Source organism: Saccopteryx bilineata, chromosome X (assembly GCF_036850765.1).
Source record: "Saccopteryx bilineata isolate mSacBil1 chromosome X, mSacBil1_pri_phased_curated, whole genome shotgun sequence".
Lineage (NCBI taxonomy): Eukaryota > Metazoa > Chordata > Mammalia > Chiroptera > Emballonuridae > Saccopteryx > Saccopteryx bilineata.
Window position 1 is genome coordinate 95,151,533 of NC_089502.1, and position 20,519 is coordinate 95,172,051.

At 37.0% G+C, this 20,519-nt stretch overlaps 1 protein-coding gene across 1 annotated transcript in view; it reads right to left on the minus strand.

The window, feature by feature from the left end:
* Window positions 1–20,519, minus strand: part of EFHC2 (EF-hand domain containing 2) — a 283,160-nt gene that overhangs the window by 146,406 nt on the left and 116,235 nt on the right. Inside the window, exon 4 of the mRNA XM_066249383.1 lies at window positions 10,479–10,702. Coding sequence (XP_066105480.1) covers window positions 10,479–10,702 — 224 coding nt within the window. The remainder of the gene's footprint in view (window positions 1–10,478; window positions 10,703–20,519) is intronic.

Below are 20,519 nucleotides of genomic sequence, written 5' to 3' on the forward strand. Positions count from 1 at the left end.
GGAGCGTCTAGGAGTCCCACACACTGAAAACGAAGGGATGATGAGCAAAAAATTGACTAAATATATAATCAACCCTGAAGGAAATAAGACAGAGAAAGGAACACTCCACCTTCCTCACTAACCTGAGCAAGGGCTGCTTTCACTTGGAACTGAGAGTCGGGGGGCTAAGGGTGTAGAGGAAGCTAGGCTGCAGCACAGACGTTCAAGCTGAGGAAAGAGTGTGCCTGCCGTGACTCAGTCCACGCAAGCTAACACCCGAGCCGGTCCCGGCAAGGATGGGCGAGCAGCAGCTGCCAGCAGTGCATGGGGAGTGTGCCAAAGCGAACTTCCCTACCCCCGAGCTTCTCTGGGCCGGCGGGGTGCCTCACCCAGCGATTCAAGTTAACAATCAAGTGTCGGGGGAGGGGCGCATGGGCAGCTTGCAGTCCTTCCTGGAGCAGACTGGTGGAACCAATCGCTGAAATTAGCTTAACCCACAGTCTGCTCACCTCCCAACGGACCTACCCGGCCCTAACTGACAAGATCTCTCTCAGTTCAGTGATCTAAGATAAGAGGCGTGATATTTTTTAGTGCCTCTTGCTAAAGGGGTGGGGGCAACTTATGATTGGCAGAGCTTTCATACTCAGGGATACACGCTAAAAAGAGGGACTTGGGAGATGTTAAAACCTCCTGTATTGCAGACAGTGACTAGGGCACCTTCTTGCCAGACAAAAGAGGTTACAAAGTACAGAAAGCCTGGGGAGAGTGGTTCCACAGAGTGCTAGGCGTGCTGAACAGGCCTGGAGGCTCATAGAAAGTCACCTTGAGAGCAACTGGCTCCCAGCCCTGCCTGATTATGCTGGTGGCTCTGACTGCCAGAACCTTACCCAGAGCCCTGCGTTGAGTGGGGATAGAGTGGGGATTTGCCAGCTCTTTGAGCCTCTTACTCCCCAGGCAGAGGCAGCGGCAGCCTCATAGCTGGATCATCAGACTGCTAATTCAGGAAGGAGAGACTAGGAGAGAGGCTCCCGGAAAACGGACTCTCTCATTGTCAGAGCCTGCAAACAGTAACAAGCCTTGACTACCAACGAGATTGAAGCCTAATATATGACATCGTTGTAGAGCAGGGGTCTCAAACTCGCGGCCCGCCAAACAATTTTGTGCGGCCCGCAGACTAATCCACGAAGTTCAAAATATTTTGGATAAAATTAAGTAAGCCTAGGGGCCTACTTGTATTTTTCATTTCTCTAGCATCCTAGCTAGATATTAGCTTAGTTAACAGCAGTTGTGATGCGAACTACAGTTTCTGGTCGTTTTGTTACACTGAGTAAACTGCATGTACGATTGTGCTTGTTGTACTGATTTTTTTTTTGTTTTCAACTGCAGTGAGAAAAGTGTTGCGTAACAGTTGCCTTTTGTAGATCTAGTGCGGCCCGCCTAACGGCTGTGATCTTGCTCTGCGGCCCACATGCTGAGTTGAGTTTGAGACCCCTGCTGTAGAGTCTCATCAACTGCAAATCTCTACCTAACCATGCCACAGGGGCAGAGCCTGGGGTACAGAGTCACTGACCAGGAAGAGGGAGAGGAAAAACAAAGGAAGAAGTTAACCTCTCAAAATCAAGAAAAATCCACAAACTTTATAACCTGTTCTACTATTTTGTTTGTTTGTTTCTTACATCTTCTTGCCTTTATTATTATTATCTCTTTTTCCTCTACCTTGGTCCTTTTATTCTCTGCCCATCTTATTCTTGCCTCTTCTTGAACTACATTACCCATAAGTGTTACATTTTATTTCTTTTCTTCTTCCTTACTCTCCATGAGGGTTACACTCCAAAACCCTTAACTCTCTCTCTCTCTTTTTGTTTTTTTTTCTTTTTTCTTCTTTTCCTTTTCCCCTTTTTCTTTTTTCTCCCTCTCTATTAGTTTCTTCTTTTCTCCTTTTACTTTCCTCTCATTCAATCCTCAGTCACGAACACATTATTTTATTTGGGACTCAATTTTTTTTGTGGCACTTTGGGTGCTTTTTACTTCGCCTTTTAACTCATTAGCATTCCTCCCAACCCAGGCTCTCCATTCTATCTAGTTTTTGCTTCACTTAATACAATAGTATTTTTTTTTCTTTTTCCTGTTTCCATCTTATCCCTCTCATTATATCTCTTAGTCAACCATCAGTTACAAGCAAATCATTTTAAACTTGACCCAAATTTTTTCCCATTTTACATTTTGTGGGTCCCTGCCTCCTTTTTTGCCCCTTGAACACTTCCCTCCAACTCAGGCCCTCCATTATAGGCAGTTTTTGTTCTATTTAGCATAATATAATTCAAAGTTCATCATGATATTTTCCCAAGGAGGAGGGGAGAGGAGGGGAAGAGAAGAAAAAAAAGGGGAAATAATAAATTACTATTATTATTTTTTTCAAATTTTTTTCCTTTTTATTCTTTATTAATTCTTATTAGTGCTATCAAGAAGACCACCCTCAGATGCCATTAAGGAAGAGAAAATCGAATATCATGGATACAAAAGAAAGAGAGGTAACACAGCTAGATGAGGAAAAGTCTATGGAGAAAAAATTTAATATATTGGAAACCTTGGAGCTAAATGACAGAGAATTCAAGATAGAAATACTAAAAATCCTCCGAGATATACAAGAAAACACAGGCAATTTAGGGAGCTCAGAAAATAACTCAACGATCACAAAGAATATATTACCAAGGAAATTGAAACTATAAAAACAAATCAAACAGAGATGAAAAACTCAATTCATGAACTGGAAAATGAGGTAACAAGCTTAGCTAATAGAACAGGCCAGATAGAAGGTAGAATTAGTGACATAGAAGATAAGCAACTTCAGGCACAACAGAAAGAAGAAGAGAGAGACTCAAAAATTTTAAAAAATGAGAAAGCCCTACAGGAATTGTCTGACTCCATCAAAAAGAATAACATAAGAATAATAGGTATATCAGAGGGAGAAGAGAGAGAAAATGGAATGGAGAATATATTCAAATAATCAACGAGAACTTCCCAAGCCTGTGGAAAGAACTAAAGCTCAAATTCAAGAACCAAAGAGAACAACGAGTTTTCTTAACCCCAACAAACCTAGTCCAAGGCATATCATAATGAAATTGGCACAAACCAACGACAAAGGAAAAATTCTCAAGGCAGCCAGGGAAAAGAAGAATACAACATGTAAAGGAAGGCCCATTAGATTATCATCAGATTTCTCAGCAGAAACTCTACAAGCTAGAAGAGAGTGGACCCCAATATTTAAAGTCCTGAAAGAGAGGAACTTTCATCCAAGAATACTATACTTATCAAAGCTATCCTTCAAATATGAAGGAGAAATAAAAACATTCACAGATACAGAAAAGATGAGGGAATTTATCAACAGAAAACCCCCACTCCAGGAATTACAAAAGGGGCTTTTCCAACCACATAGAAAGAACAAAACAAAATAAAACCACAAGTAAAAGCTCCACCAAGAACACCATAAAACCAAATTTTAACTGTGAAAACAAAAACAAAGAAAAAGGGGAAAGGACGAAGATTAACAGTAACAAAGGACGATGGAGTGCAGAAACACCCATAAGATAGGGTACTACAATGAATATAGTAGGTACCCTTTTCATTACTTAATGGTAACCACCCTTGAAAAAACCACCACAGAAGCACATGACTTAAAAAAGGTAGCAATAGAAGAAAGAAGTACGGAATACAAACAAACAAAAACAAATGATAGAAAAAAGAGAAGAATCAAATAAGATACAAAGCTAACAGAAAGCAATTTATAAAATGGCAATAGGGAACCCACAAGTGTCAATAATTACAGTAAATGTAAATGGACTAAACTCAACAATAAAAAGACACAGAGTAGCAGAATGGATTAAAAAAGAAAATCCAACTGTATGCTGCCTACAGGAAACACATCTAAGCAACAAGGATAAAAAAAAAATTCAAAGTGAAAGGCTGGAAAATAATACTCCAAGCAAATAACATCCAAAAAAAAGCAGGTGTAGCAATACTCATATCTAATAATGCTGACTACAAGACAGCAAAAGTAATCAGAGACAAAAATAATTTCATAATGGTTAAGGGAACATTGAATCAAGAAGACATAACAATTCTTAAAATATATGCACCAAACCAAGGAGCAATACTTCCAAACACATTTTATGAGACCAACATAACACTCATACCGAAACCTGGCAAGGACGGCACAAAAAAAAAAAACTACAGACCAAAATCTCTAATGAATACAGATGCTAAAATACTAAACAAAATACTAGCAAATTGAATACAACAACATATTAAAAAAAATAATACATCATGATCAAGTGGGATTCATCCCAGAATCTCAAGGATGATTCAACATACGTAAAATGGTTAACGTAATACACCATATCAACAAAACAAAGAACAAAAACCACATGATCCTGTCAATAGATGCAGAAAAGGTATTCGATAAAATACAACACAACTTTATGTTTAAGACACTCAACAAAATGGATATAGAGGGAAAATATCTCAACATGATAAAGGCCATATATGATAAACCATCAGCCAACATCATATTAAATGGCATAAAACTGAGGACTTTCCCCCTTAAATCAGGACAGGGTTGTCCACTCTCTCCACTCTTATTTAACTTGGTGCTAGAAGTTCTGGCCAGAGCAATCAGACAAGAAAAAAAAAAAAAGGCATCCATATTGGAAAAGAAGAAGTAAAAGTATCACTTTTTGCAGATGATATGATCCTATACATCGAAAACCCCAAAGACTCCACAAAAAGATTACTAGAAACAATAAACCAATACAGTAAGGTTGCAGGATACAAAATTAACATACAAAAGTCAATAGCCTTTCTATATGCCAACAATGAAATATTAGAAAATGAACTCAAAAAAATAATCCCCTTCACGATTGCAACAAAAAAAATAAAATACCTAGGAATAAACATAACAAAGAATGTAAAGGACCTATATAACAAAAACTACAAAGCATTGTTAAGGGAAATTGAAAAAGATACAATGAGACCGAAAAATATTCCTTGTTCTTGGATAGGAAGAATAAATATAATCAAAATGGCCATATTATTCAAAGCAATTTATAAATTTAATGCAATACCCATCAAAATTCTGATGACATTTTTTAAAGAAATAGAATAAAAAATCATCAGATTTATATGGAACTATAAAAAACCCTGAATAGCCAAAGCAATCCTAAGGAAAAAGAATGAAGCTGGGGGCATTACAATACCTGACTTCAAACTCTATTATAGGGCCACGACAATCAAAACAGCATGGTATTGACAGAAAAGTAGACAGAGACCAATGGAACAGAATAGAAAGTCCAGAAATAAAACTACATATATATGGTCAAATAATTTTCGATAAAGGGGCCAACAACACACAATGGAGAAAAGAAAGCCTCTTCAACAAATGGTGCTGGGAAAACTGGAAAGCCACATGCAAGAGAATGAAACTCGACTACAGCTTGTCCCCTTGTACTAAAATTAATTCAAAATGGATCAAAGACCTAAATATAAGACCTGAAACAATAAAGTACATAGAAGAAGACATAGGTACTAAACTTATGGACCTGGGTTTTAAAGAGCATTTTATGAATTTGACTCCAAAGGCAAGAGAAGTGAAGGCAAAGATAAATGAATGGGACTGTATCAGACTAAGAAGTTTTTGCTCAGCAAGAGAAACTGACAACAAAATAAACAGACAGCCAACTAAATGGGAAATGATATTTTCAAACAACAGCTCAGATAAGGGCCTAATATCCAAAATATACAAAGAACTCATAAAACTCAACAACAAACAAACAATCCAATAAAAAAATGGGAAGAGGACATAAACAGACACTTCTCCCAGGAAGTAATACAAATGGCCAACAGATATATGAAAAGATGCTCATTTTTATTAGTTATTAGAGAAATGCAAATCGATAACATGATACGAAGCGAAATAAGTAAATCAGAAAAAACCAGGAACTGTATTATTCCATACGTAGGTGGGACATAATAGTGAAACTAAGAGACATTGATAAGAGTGTGGTGGTTACGGGGGGGAGGGGGGAATGGGAGAGGGAAAGAGGGTGGGGAGGGGCACAAAGGAAACAAGATAGAAGGTGACAGAGGACAATCTGACTTTGGGTGGTGGGTATGCAACATAATTGAACGACAAGATAACCTGGACTTGTTATCTTTGAATATATGTATCCTGATTTATTGATGTCACCCCATTAAAAAAATAAAATTATTATTAAAAAAAAACACCTTAAAAATAAAAAAAATAATAAAAAAAAAGTTATGGCACATATAAAAAAAAAAACTACAATGAGATACCACCTCACATCTGTTAGATTAGCTATTATCAACAAGACAGGTAATAGCAAAGGGTGGAGAGGCTGTGGAGAAAAAGGAACCCAAATTCACTGTTGGGAATGTAAAGTAGTATAACCGTTATGGAAGAAAGTATGGTGGTTCCTCAAAAAACTGAATATAGAACTACCTTATGACCCAGCAATCCCTCTACTGGGTATATACCCCAAAAACTCAGAAACATTGATATATAAAGACACACGTAGCCCCATGTTCATTGCAGCATTGTTCACAGTGGCCAAGACATGGAAACAACCAAAAAGCCCTTCAATAGAAGACTGGATAAACAAGATGTGGCACATATACACTATAGAATACTACTTAGCCATAAGAAATGATGACATCGGATCATTTACAACAAAATGGTGGGATCTTGATGACATTATACAGAGTAAAATAAGTAAATCAGAAAAAAACAAGAACTGCATGATTCCATACATTGGTGGGACATAAAAATGAGACTAAGAGACATGGACAAGAGTGTGGTGATTACAGGGGTGGGGGGGAGGGAAGGAGAGAGAGGGGAAGGGGGAGGGGAGGGACACAAAGAAAACTAGATAGAAGGTGACAGAGGACAATCTGACTTTGGGTGATGAGTATGCAACATAATTGAATGACAAGATAACCTGGACATGTTTTCTTCGAATATATGTATCCTGATGTATTGATGTCACCCCATTAAAATTAATAAAAATTTATTTAAAAAAAATGCAATCAAGTATTAAAAAGTTTTGTATTAAACATTATTTTAATACACTTAGATATATTTCTGTAGTGTTTTTAAAAACTAATTTTTCTCAGAGACTTCAAATTCTTGTTTAAGAAAAGATAAAATAAATGTAGAATGACAGAAATCAGAATAGCAATTGTCCTTTGGTAGGGGACTGACCAGAAAGGGGAACAAGGGAACTTTCTGAGGTGATGAAAATATTCTAAATATTTTCATGTTAGTTACTAAATAGTATATATTTTTCAAAACTTGTATCTGCATGTTGAAGATCTGTACAATTATGTTAATTATATCTCATCAAAATAAAATTGTTTGTCTTTTTAAGGAAAATTCATTTCTGCATATCCTTCTTATTCATCCAAAGATTTTTGTGAATGTAAAAAAGCTTTAGAAATTGAGGATCTGAAAGGCCATGGAAACAGAAGCAAAGCAAATGGAGAACTTCCCTATTGGCGCAGAAGCACTGCCTGGGCTCTGTAGCCCAACCTAGGAACCACTAGTTCTGCAGTATTCCTGGTGCAATTCTTCTCCATTTTTTCCATTTTCCCGTTCCCAGCCCTGTCTTGGAACAAAACTGTCGCATTTTAGTTGAGGTATTCAAATAGGATTGTTTTAAAAGAAAGTGCTCATTGGCAAGGGAGATGTAGTTCTACATTGATTTATATAGTCTGATATGTAAATTCTCAACATTTTGTACCTGTCCAGGGCAGTCTAGTTGCAGACTTACCCCAAGAAAGGAGGGAAACTCGAGGGTCTTCCAGAAGCTCTTCAGTGTTATCCTTGATATTTAAGTGAAATTATAGGACCTCTACTGTCATTGATTGGAAAGTGTTTCTTCAGCATTATAAGGCCTCTACAAAATGTATTATTGATTACATACCTTTGTGACTCTTTTCAGTTTAAGTTAAATTGTTTAATTTTAACTTTACATTTCAATACAGCAAACACTGGAGAAGCAAAAGCATTAAAGTCAATATACAAGCCTCTTATTAAACTCCTAATTTTCCACAGATTTCTATGTTTATTGAAGAGCTTTCCCCCTGAGGGAATAAATGCTAAAATGATTCTCCCTACCTGAAAGGAAATTACTTAAAATATCTCTTGGATGTTTTTGGTATTTGTTCTCAATTCCTAGTACAAAAGATTCTTTTCTTTATAAACGTATAAAATTGCACAGTGCTCTATGCATTTCCTATAATGCATCATCACCCACAATTATTATCATATAATACCAACTGTTAGATAATGAATGTAGCCGTATGCAAAGGGTGTTAATTCATATGGATATATTTTTTTTTTCTGCCAGCTCTAAAGACTTTGTATTTGTCTAGACTCTTTTTATCTAATGCATTTAGAAAAAATAAAAATGAGCCCAAACCATAAATTTCCTTGCATGCCAATACATACAGGTATAATGCCACAAGAAATTCACCATAGATACTTCAGGATCAACACTATATACACTATTTCTCAGGAAGGCTGTATGTCTACAACAATAAAAAATAATTCTTCCAGGGGTAGAAGGCAGGAACATATGAATGATTCTACATGCAGCTTTTTTTTTCTTGTTTTTTTTAATGACAGAGACTGAGAGAGAGACAGAGAGAGACAGGGAGAGGGACAGATAGGAACAGACAGACCTGAAGGGAGAGAAATGAGAAGCATCAATTCTTCGTTGTGGCACCTTGTTCATTGATTGCTTTCTCATATGTGCCTTTACCAGGGAGAAAGGGGGGAGGGGCTACAGCAGAGTGAGTGGCTCCTTTCTCAAGCCAGCGACCTTGGGCTCAAACTGGTGAGCCTTGCTCAAACTGGCAACCTCAGGATTTCAAACCTGGGTCAGTGCAGTGCTCTATCCACTGCACCACCACCTGGTCAGGCTACATGCAGCTTTTAACCAGATATAAAGCAGAATCAAAGGAGAATTTCATTCTAAATTTTATATTAACTTTTTGCAAGAAAATGAATAACAAGTTTTAGAAACAATAAAATGAGATTAAACTAATCTATAGGGATAAAAATGAAAACAGTGGTTAACCCTAGGTGAGGAGAGGGATTGCCTGGAAAAAGGCATGAGGGAACTACTTTTTGGGGAAATGGAGATATTCTATATCTTGATTTTGGTGTGGATAACATGGGTGTTATGTATTTTTTAAGACTTATCCAACTGTATACTTAATTTCTGTGAATTTTACTGCGTAAAATCATACTTCAATAAAAAGGAAAACAAATGACAATAGTGAAATCAGGGTAAGAAGCAAGAAATTTGAGTTCAAGTCCCAACAAGACTGGCTCATTATATGACCTTCCACATGACACTTGCCCTTCTGGGTGTTCAGATTCTTTTATAAAACATAAAATTTGAAACATCAGAATATTAAAAAAAACCTTTAAAAAGAAAACAATGATACTACTAACACTTACTCTTCCCCCCCTACACTAAAAGGGGTCAGATTTTCCTTTCATAATGGGAGTATATCGGAATCATGGCCCTCCACACTCTTCCAGAATATCTCTTTATCTGATGCCACCATAAGGGGAAGAAAAAGTGTACCCAAGCCTTGGTTCAGTAAATCAGTAGTACAGAAGCAAAGATTTTCCCAGAGTTAGGCAACTAAAATGGGAAAAGACAAACCAAGTATGTGTAGTCTCACTGTCAGGAATCACAAAGCCAACTGTGGGCTCTTAGAAATTGTTCCATGTGGGTGGTTCACTTAAGAATCCTAGTGCCTAGGCCCTGGCCGGTTGGCTCAGCGGTAGAGCGTCGGCCTGGTATGCGGGGGACCCGGGTTCGATTCCCGGCCAGGGCACATAGGAGAGGCGCCCATTTGCTTCTCCACCCCCCCCTCCTTCCTCTCTGTCTCTCTCTTCCCCTCCCACAGCCGAGGCTCCATTGGAGCAAAGATGGCCCCGGGCGCTGGGGATGGCTCCTTGGCCTCTGCCCCAGGCGCTAGAGTGGCACTGGTCGCGGCAGAGCGACGCCCGGGAGGGGCAGAGCATCGCCCCCTGGTGGGCAGAGCGTCGCCCCTGGTGGGCGTGCCGGGTGGATCCCTGTCGGGCGCATGTGGGAGTCTGTCTGACTGTCTCTCCCCGTTTCCAGCTTCAGAAAAATACAAAAAAAAAAAAAAAAAAAAAAAGAATCCTAGTGCCTATAAGGGAGGATCTCCATAGAGAGAAGTGTGGGTAGGGGCAGTGAGTGAGACTTTCTTGTTCTGAGGCCAGCACTCAGCCTTCCCTTGAGACCAAAGGAGAAGAGGACAACTCCAACAACTGTAGCCCCAAAAGTTCTTTGACATCTGCATCAGAAGTACCAATACTTTCTACTGATTCTGTGAAAGGATTCTTATACTAAAGACAAAAATTCATGGACATATCAACTTCTTACCTCTTTCCGTGTCTTCATGTAAGGATCCACTGGACACTGTATTGGGGGATTTAATTTGATTCCGATTTTTTTCAAAAAATTTTTAGTGAATGCATCACAGTCATAAATCTTGAATGTCCGGCCATAGAAGACAACGTCTATGTTTATATTGAAATGATACATAGTATAAAACTGATCATAATCAGGAGGTGGAAGAGGAATCCGATGACGCCGGATAGAAGTCCCTGTGGCATGAAGTAAAATACAATTGTTTCATCCTGCAGCTAACAAGGAAGAGGTCACAAGATATTTCAGTAACAGCCCCGAATACTTTCCCGCAACAATGATCTGGGCAAAAGGCCGGCTCTTGGAGGCAGCATTAGTATGTTCAAACTCTGAGGAAGCCAGAAAGAGCTGACACTTCTGAGGTCCAGAGTTATCTGACCAGTTTTACATGTTATTAGAGATGTCTAAGGAAAGTAATTTAATAAACCATAAAAACTAGGATGGGAGGGAAGAGAGGGACATAAACAGAGTGATCTAATGCCCCAGACACTACCATCATGCCTTTTTCCAGAACAAGCATGGTCACTTTCACCCGCTAGCACACTAAAAAAGGCACTAAGAATTCACCATGGTGATGGCTCGTGATAATGCCTTTTCATTCCAAGCTTCTGGGTGTCCCTTCAGGTATTGTGTTCTAAGCTATGAGAGGAGGAGGATGTGGGAGGTCTGTGATATGACACTGCAGAGAAAGGAAGAGATAACAACTTTGATAGTGTGAATACTGGCCACATCAAACAGCAGTTACTGGAAGAAATCCACTTGAACTGAGTTACAATGTGTGGGCTCCCATGCTGGGTGTAGGGTCTATATTCTCACCACTTGAGGGCCTGCACCTATGTGTGCCCTGCTGCTCAAGGCTGAAGAAGCCACTGAGGTCAGTGTGATACCAGCAGTTGTGATTAATGCCCGGACAGATCTGGCGGCATCTAAAACCTTTTATGGAAAAGATTTCTGTGCTTCTCTGATTAAGCATTTGGTACTATAAATAGACAGGTTTTGTGGTAGGATGTTCTGCCTTTAGGATTAAATTAAATAAACTGGATTAAGTGCATATATTGAAATACTAAAATGTGTTTGGTTTTGATGTACAACCAAATTCCGGTTTTCTGTTTCAAGTTGCAAGGTGTCATTTAATGATGCTTCTCTTTCATCCTTTTTAGAAAAACTTAAGAAATTGTGATATTTCATAAAAATGATACCCCTTCTATATATTTTAAAAAATATTCAATATTAGTACTTCACATTAAATCTTCGAAACAATTTCAATTATTTAATTTTTTTATTGTTGAATTCTACCAAACATTTTTTTATTTAGAAATTAAATTTAATGAGGTGGCACTGATCAATACCAGTACACAGATATCAGGTGAACATTTCTATAGTATTTGAACTGTTAATTATGTTGTGTGCCCATCATCTAAAATCAAATCATTTTCCGTCATTGTATATGTGTTCCTCTATACTCCTTCCCCCTCCCCGCCTCCCCCTGATAACCACTTGACTTTTTACTTTTTTAAAATTCATTTTTAGAGAGGGGGGAGAGAGAGGGAGAGAGAGAGAGAGAGAGAGAGAGAGAGAGAGAGAGAGAGAAGGGGGGTGAAGAAAGCATCAACTCCTATATGTGCCTTGCCCAGGGTTTCAAACTGGCAACCTCAGCATTCCAGATCAACACTTTATCCACTGAGCCACCACAGGTCAGTCACCACTTCACTTTTATCTGTGCCCATGAGTCTCAGTTTTATATCCCAGTATTTTTTAAAGATGCCCCTAACCCCACCCACAGGCTCAACGAGAATTAGACCTACCCATCTGTACCATAGCTTCCTGTGCTTTCCTCTACGTTAGGTCCAATCACATTATTTTAATTGCTTAGTTAGTACTTGCTCTAGTACTTACTATAAGCAAACTGAGGACTGGTTCTGTATTCCCTGAGGCAGTAGGGTACAAAAACAACTACTTTAGAATAATCCTGCATAAATTCCAAATTTCCCAGCTCTTATAGCAATACTTATATCAGAGAAAATAGACTTTAAAACAAAGGCTATTGTAAGGGGCAAAGAAGGATACTTATGTAATAGTAAAAGGATCAATCCAATATGGGGATATAATAACTTCTGTCAATATTTATGTACCCAACATAGGAGTATCTAAATTTATAAAGCAAATTTTGATCAATATAACAGAGAAACGGACAGTAATAGTCATAGTAGGGACTTGAACACCCCATTGACATCAATGGAGAGATCTTCCAGACCAAAACTTAACAAGCAAACAGTGGCTTTAAATGATATATTAATCCAGAACAATTTAATTGATATTTTCAGAGCATTTCACCCCAAAGCAGCAGAATATACACCTTTTCAAGGGCACATGAAACATTTTCCAGGACAGACCACATGTTAGGCCACAAAACAAGACTCAACAAATTTTAAAAGATTGATATCATATCAAGCATCTTCTCTGATCATAATGGTATGAAACTGGAAATCAATTACAAGAAAAAACATTGTAAATCACACAAACACATAAAAGTTAAACACAATGTTACTAAAAAATGAATAAGGTAATGAGATCAAGGAAGAAATCAAAAGATACCTTTAGACAAATGAAAATGAAAACACAACAAACCAAAATCTATGGGACATAGCAAAAGCAGTCCTCAGAGAGGAATTCAGAGCAATATAAGCCTACTTAAGAAAGAAAATTTCCAAATAAACAATCTAACCTGACACTTAAAGGAACCAGAAAAAGAACAAGAGATAAAGCTCAAACTGAGTAGAAGAAAATAATAAAGATCTAAGCAGAAATAAACAAAATAAAGTCTTTAAAAAATACAAAAGATCAATTAAACAAAGAGTTGGTTCTTTCAAAAGATAAGCAAGATTGATAAACCTTTAACCAAACTCATCCAGAAAAAGAATGAAAGGACTCAAATAAATAAAGTAAAAAAAAAAAGAGAAGTGACTGATTAGATGGTGGCACAATGGACAGAGTGTTGGCCTAAGACGCTGAAGACCCAGGTTCGAAGCTCCGAGGTCTCTGGCTTGAGCATGAGCTTACTTAGCTTGCATGTGGGGTTGCCAGCTTGAGCATGGGATCATAGACATGACCTCATGGTCACTGTCTTGAAGCCCAAGGTTGCTGGCTTGAGCCCAAGGTCACAAGACTTGAGCAAAGGGTCACTGGCTCAGCTAGAGCCCCCTGGTCAAGGTACATATGAGAAAGCAATCAATGAACAACTAAGATGCTGCAACCACAAGTTGTTGATGCTTCTCATCTCTCTCCCTTTCTCCCTTCCTGTCTGTCCCTGTCTCTCTCTCAAAGAAAAGAGAAGTTACAATAGCACCATAGAAATTCAAAGATTGAAGAAAATACTCTGAGCAATATATGCCAACAAATTGGAGAATCTGTACAAAATGAATAAATTCCTAGAAACATAAAATTTTCCCAAGACTGAATCATGAAGAAACAAAATCTGAACAGACCAATCTCAACCAAAGAAATCCAATCATTAACTAAAAACATCTCAAATCCAATCAGTGATTAAAAAACTCTCAATGAACAAAAGTCTCAAAGACTGGATGGCTTACAGGTAAATCTTACCAAATACTTAAGGAAGAACACTGATTTTCCTCAAATTATTCCTAAATAAATAAATAAATAAATAAATTTAAGAGGAGGGAACACTCCCAAGCTCATTTTATAAAACTAGCATTATCCTGATTCCAAAATTAGATAAAAGACACCACAAAGAAACAAAATTATAGGCCAATATCCCTGGTGAACAAAGATGCAGAAAACTTTAACAAAATATTAGCAAACTGGATCCAGCAATATATTATAAAGATCATGCATCATGATCAAGTAGAAATTATTCTGGGGATGCAAGGTTGGTACAATATCTGATATCATTAAATGTGATACACCACATAAACAGATAAAGGACAAAAATCACATGATCATATCAATAGATGCAGAAAAAGCATTTGATAAAATCCAGCACCCATTTGTGATAAAAACTCTTAGCGATACAGGAATATACCTCAACATAACAGACACCATATATGACAAAACCACAACCAACATCATACATAATGGGTAAAAACTGTAAGTGTTTCCCTTAAGATTGGGAACACAACAGGGATGGCTACTTTCACTACTTCTTCAACATAGTACTGGAAAGTCCTAGCTATAGCAATCAGATAAGAAGAAATAAAATGCACCCACATTGGAAATAAAGAAATAAAACTGTTATTGTTTAGAGCTGACAGATATTATATAGAGAGAACCCTAAAGACTCCAACAAAAAAAAAAAAAAGGAAAACTACTAAAACTAATAAATAAATTCAATAAAGTAGCAGTATACAAAATAAATATTCAGAAATTGGTTGCATTTTTATACAGCAATAATGAACTATCAGAAAGAAAAGCTAAGAAAATGACCCCATTTACAATAGCATCAAAAAATAAATTAAATACCTAGGAATAAATTTAACCAAGGATGTAAAAGATTTATACTTGTAAAATTATAAGAAATGAACGAAAGAGCCTGACCTGTGGTGGCACAGTGGATAAAGCATTGACCTGGAATACTGAGTTTGCCTGCTCAAAACACCAGGCTTGCCAGTCAAGGCACATACGAGATGCAACTACTACAAGTTGGTGCTTCATGCTCCTCTCTGACTTTCTCCCTCTTTCCTTTTTCTAAAGTAAAAAAAGAAAATCTTAAAAAGAAACTGAAGAGATTGATCATGGATAGGAAGAACTGACATCATTAAAATGTCCATACTACCCAAAGCAATCTACACATTCAATGCAATTCCTAGTAAAATACCAAAGGCATTTTTTCACAGAACTGGAAAAAATAATTCTAAAATTTATATGGAAACCCAAAAGACCCCCAATAGCCATAGCAATCTTCAAAAAGAAAAATAAAGTAGGAGGTATCATGCGACCTGATATCAAACTATACTACAAGGATGTAGTATTCAAAACAGTATGATACTGGAATAAAAACAAACACATAGCTTAATGGAACAAGAAGAGAGAGCCCAGAAATAAATCATGTCTGTATGGTCAATTAATACATGACAAAGGAGGCAAGAACATACAATCGGGTAGAGACAGTCCATTCAATAAGTGGAGCTGTGAAAATTGGACAGATATTTGCATAAAATGAAACCAGACCATCTTTTTACACCATATACAAGAATAAACTCAAAATAGATTAAAGACTATTAAATGTAAGATGCGAAACCATAAAACTCCTAGAAGAAAACACTGGCAGTAAAATCTCTGACATTTCTCTCAACAATATTTTTCTGACATACTTCCTAGGCAACAGAAACAAACAAAAAAAATGAATAAACAAACAAATGGGACTACATCAATCTAAGGAAACCATGAACAAAACAAAAAGATGAGCTACTAAATTGAAGAGGATATTAGCCAATGATATATCTGATAAGGGGTTAGTATCCAAAACTTATGAAGAACACATATAATCAACACTCAAAAAACAAATAATCCAATTAAAAAATAGGCAGAGAACCTGAATAGACATTTCTCCAATGAGGACACACAGATGGCTAATAGACATATGAAAAGATGCTCAATGTCACTAACCATCAGAGAAATGCAAATTAAACCACAATGAGATATCACCTCACACCTGTCTGAATGGCCATCATCAAGAAATCAACAAACAAGTGTTGGCGAGAATTTGAAAGAAATGGAACCCTCATGCACTATTGGTAGGAATGCAGACTGGTGCCACCACTATGAACAACAGTATGGAAGTTCCTTACGAAATTAAAAAAGAAACTGCCCTATGACTCAACAATTCCACTTCTTTGTATATATCTGAAGCAACCCAAAACACTAACTAGAAAGAATATATGCACCCTTACATTCACTGCAGCGTTATTTACAATAGCCAAAGTATGTGAGCAACTCAAGTGCCCATTAATAAACAACTGGCCTGACCAGGCGGTGGTGCAGTAGATAGAGCATCAGACTGGGATGCAGAGGACCCAGGTTCAAAACCCCATGGTTGCCAGCTTGAGCACGGGGTCACTGGCTTGAGTGTGGGACCATAAATATGACCCCATGAACCTTGGGCTTGGGCCCAAAGGTTGCTGGCTTGAAGCCCAAGGTCGCTGGCATGAGCCCAAAGTTGTTGGCTTCAGCAAGGGGTCACTTGCTCTGCTGTAGCCCCCTGGTCAAGGCACATATGAGAAAGCAGTCACTGAACAACTAAGGAGCCGCAACAAAGAGTTGATGCTTCACATCTCTCCCTTTCTGTCTGTCTGTCTCTATCTGTCCCTCTCTCTGTCTCTCTCTGTCGCTGTCATAAAAAATAAAAAATAAATAAGCAATTGGATAAAAATATGGTGGTACATATATACAATGAAATATTACTTGGACATAAAATTATAATGAAATCTTACCATTTGTAAAAGACCTCGAAGAATATGTATTATGCTCAGTGAAATAAGTCACACAGAGAAAGGGATATACTATATGATTTCACTTATATGTGGAATCTAAAGAACAAAATAAAAAAACGAAATAGAAACAGACTCATAGATACAAAGAACAGACTGATTATTGCCTGAGGGGCAGAGGATCAGAGGCTGGGTGAAAAAAGGTGAAGTGATTAATAAGCACACATTGTTAGTCACAAAACAGTCACGGGGATGTAAAAAGTATAGCATAGGGGATATTGTCAATAATATTGTAATAACTATGTATGGTGCCAGGTGGGTACTTGAAATGTTGAGGGGAATCACTTTTTAAAATATATGATTGTTTAACCACTATACACCCTAAACTAATACAAAATAACTTTGAATATAAATGTAATTGAAAAACAAAATAAAATAAAAAACAATTTTTCAGCTCTTGTTACTCTGTAACTATATAACCTTGAGCAAGTTAGTGAACCTCTTTAAGCCTCAGTTTTCTTAACTGGAAAACTGCTATACAAATCATCTCATACTTCCTGCCGTTGTTGCCAGAATTGAGTAAAAGATACATAAAGCCCTTAGCATTGGCTTATAATAAGAATTCAGTGGAAGTTAGCTGCTGCTATTACTATTGTTCTGTATACTTATTCACTGTAGTATTGTCAACACTTAGCACAATGTTTTGAACAAAGTAGGTATTTAAAAACATGTGTTGAATAAATTATTCTGTCGTCTTTAAAAAACCCAAAGCAATAAGACCCAAAGCAGAATGCTTACAAAAATGCATACTCTTGGTTCAAAAAAATTAGCTAATAAGCTGCAATATGGTAGGTGCCAACACCATGATTTACAGCTCCTATAAGCATGAATAACTTTATGCTGCTTTGAAGTTTTGTGAAGTCTTCTTTCCTCTATCACTTTCTTCTCTCAGCTTCTTCTTCTAGAGCCTCTTTCCCCCTCCACCCCACCATACCCACAAAGTGAACATTATCAGAGGTTTCACAGTTTTAGCAAATCTGGGCCAAAGGTTCTGGATCTCATGCCATCTTTTAATTTCAACCCTATAATGCCCATTCACTTTTGTTGAGAATATGGACCCTGGATCCCCAAGTATACCTAAAATGGTGGTTAACCTCTAGAGTTAAACAGATTCTCTTCCTGAATGAGTGTACTAACAATACCACATCATACCAGCCAATTTACACAAACACTGAGGAAACCTGTGGTCAAGAAATGTTTACAGTTTGAGATTTTATCCTACTTGCAAGCTAACAAATTAGCCTGACACAGATTCATAGATGCTGGCAGAAAACACAAGATGCTTTGGTTAGAAATAAAGGGCAGTTTATTACTAACAGCAATACTAGTAGCCAAAATATCAGCATTTTTGCACCAGTTTCCTGAGCCTCAATTCCCACAGGTGACACAACAAGGTACAGGTAACTCCTGCACACATACTGAGTTACATTACAGGAGAAGAACCGTGAGCTTATGAAACTCAAATCTTTTATAATGGTCAAAAAGTATCTCTGTCTTTTGTCTCAGAGGGAGACATTACTTTTATTAAAAAGGACAGTAAGCAGGTCTGCTCTTTGTTCTGGAAGGAGACATCATCTCTATTTTCCAAAGCTATAGGCAAACCTGTAATTTGCTTCAGAGGGAGAAACTATCTTTGTCTTCCAAGGTTATATGCTATATAAACATCCTTGAAGAGATAGTCCAGAACAACGAGCAATCAGTACCTCTGTTTGAGCAAGATCTACAGAAATGCAAAATATCCTTGGAGAATTATCTCTTAACATCTTTGATTAATTTAGGCCTGAGAACCTACTATAAGAGTAAAGATAAAAGACAAGCAGAGCAAACTGAGGGACCAATGGCTCAAGAAAAATTGGCTTGTGTGAACTCTTATGTAAGTGTTTTGGTATAAAGATGTCAATTGATCTTGTTTATATATTTTTTTAATTTGTTTTTAATTTATTGGGATGACATGGTTCCCCAAACCATACAATTTTAAAGTATACAACTCAATAAAATACCATCTACACACTGCATCCTGAACCCTCTTACCCCATTATATAGCACTAAGAATGGCACCTTTTCCCAAAGTCCAGAAATACTTATTAAGTATTCATTACAATTCATGAGGGAACATTTAATGACTATCTTTCTGTGCTAGGAACTGTGTTGAGCTCTGTTCCATTATTCTACTAATCACCTTTTCACTCTGTTGAAAAGAAATATACTAAAATCATTTTCATCTTCTTTTCTTTGTAGCAATTTTTAATTACTTGGTACATTAAATTAAAATAATAAAACTATAAAATTGGAACTGGCCTAGAGTATTTTTTAAATGTACTACATAAAAGATAATATAATTTTACAGCAAAAAATTACACTTCAATTAACCTTTAATTCATGCCACTGAAAACAGCATGCAAATTATTTAATCATTCAGAATTAGACATTTAAAACAAACTGCATACTTACACATCTATAAAAGCATGGGCATTTCAGGTACTTTCAGGAATGATTATATCTCGTTAAAAATACTTATACTGTGACTATTTTTAAAAACATAATTAAGGTTTATTCAGTAGACAGGAGCTTCTTCAGAAATTCTATCTATCCTGTATTTGTACTTTATTATAAAAATTCAAATAAACAAGTTAGTGCTGATTTCTGTTTAGTATAAGATTTTGAATAGGAATCTTATATTTTTCTAGGTAGGAAGAATAGCCCAACCACTGAGCTTTCAAATTATCATTATTTTCATAATCATTATAGCCCTAGGATATGCTTTCATATACATTTTCTCACTTAATCTTCAATAATCCCATAAGGAAGATAATACATGAAATATAAATATTCAATTTATGGATAAGAAAACCAAAGCTCAGAGTATTTAAGTGACATGTCCAAGGTCATACCCTAATAAATGGCAGAAAAAGATCCTGAACTTGGGTTTTCAAACTCAAAGTAATTACCATTACTTTCCACAATTTACACTGAACTGTATCTCACTGCACTGCAGACACAATTTAAGTAAAGGAGGGGAGGGAGTATTATAGGCAAAGCAGGATAGAAACAGGGAGAAGTGCCAGCCACCATGGAAAGGAGAGTTGATGAAGATGCTCTTCTCTTAGCAGCTTGCATATCCCAGACCACCATACTCTTTCTTATCTTAGCTCCCACACTTCTCTCACTAGATAGCTCTCAGAATTTCTTTGCGGTAACAAAAAAAGAGTCTTGACCATCCATTGGTTGTAAAGAGAAAGCAGGCCTAACACTAAATAGGAAAATTTTAATAACAAAAAATCCAAAGTCCAAGAAATCACAATTCCATGTTAATCAAAAAACTAATGTGGACCATTTGAAATGTATAGTTGCGAACGAGAGCCTTCAATAATATATTCATAGGATTTCTCAACTGTGTCCTTTGGGCATGGAAATTTCTATTTATTGGTAATTTGTGTGTTTATAGTCTTCCATGATAAATGGCAGACACTTCTCCAGCAGGAATTTGTTC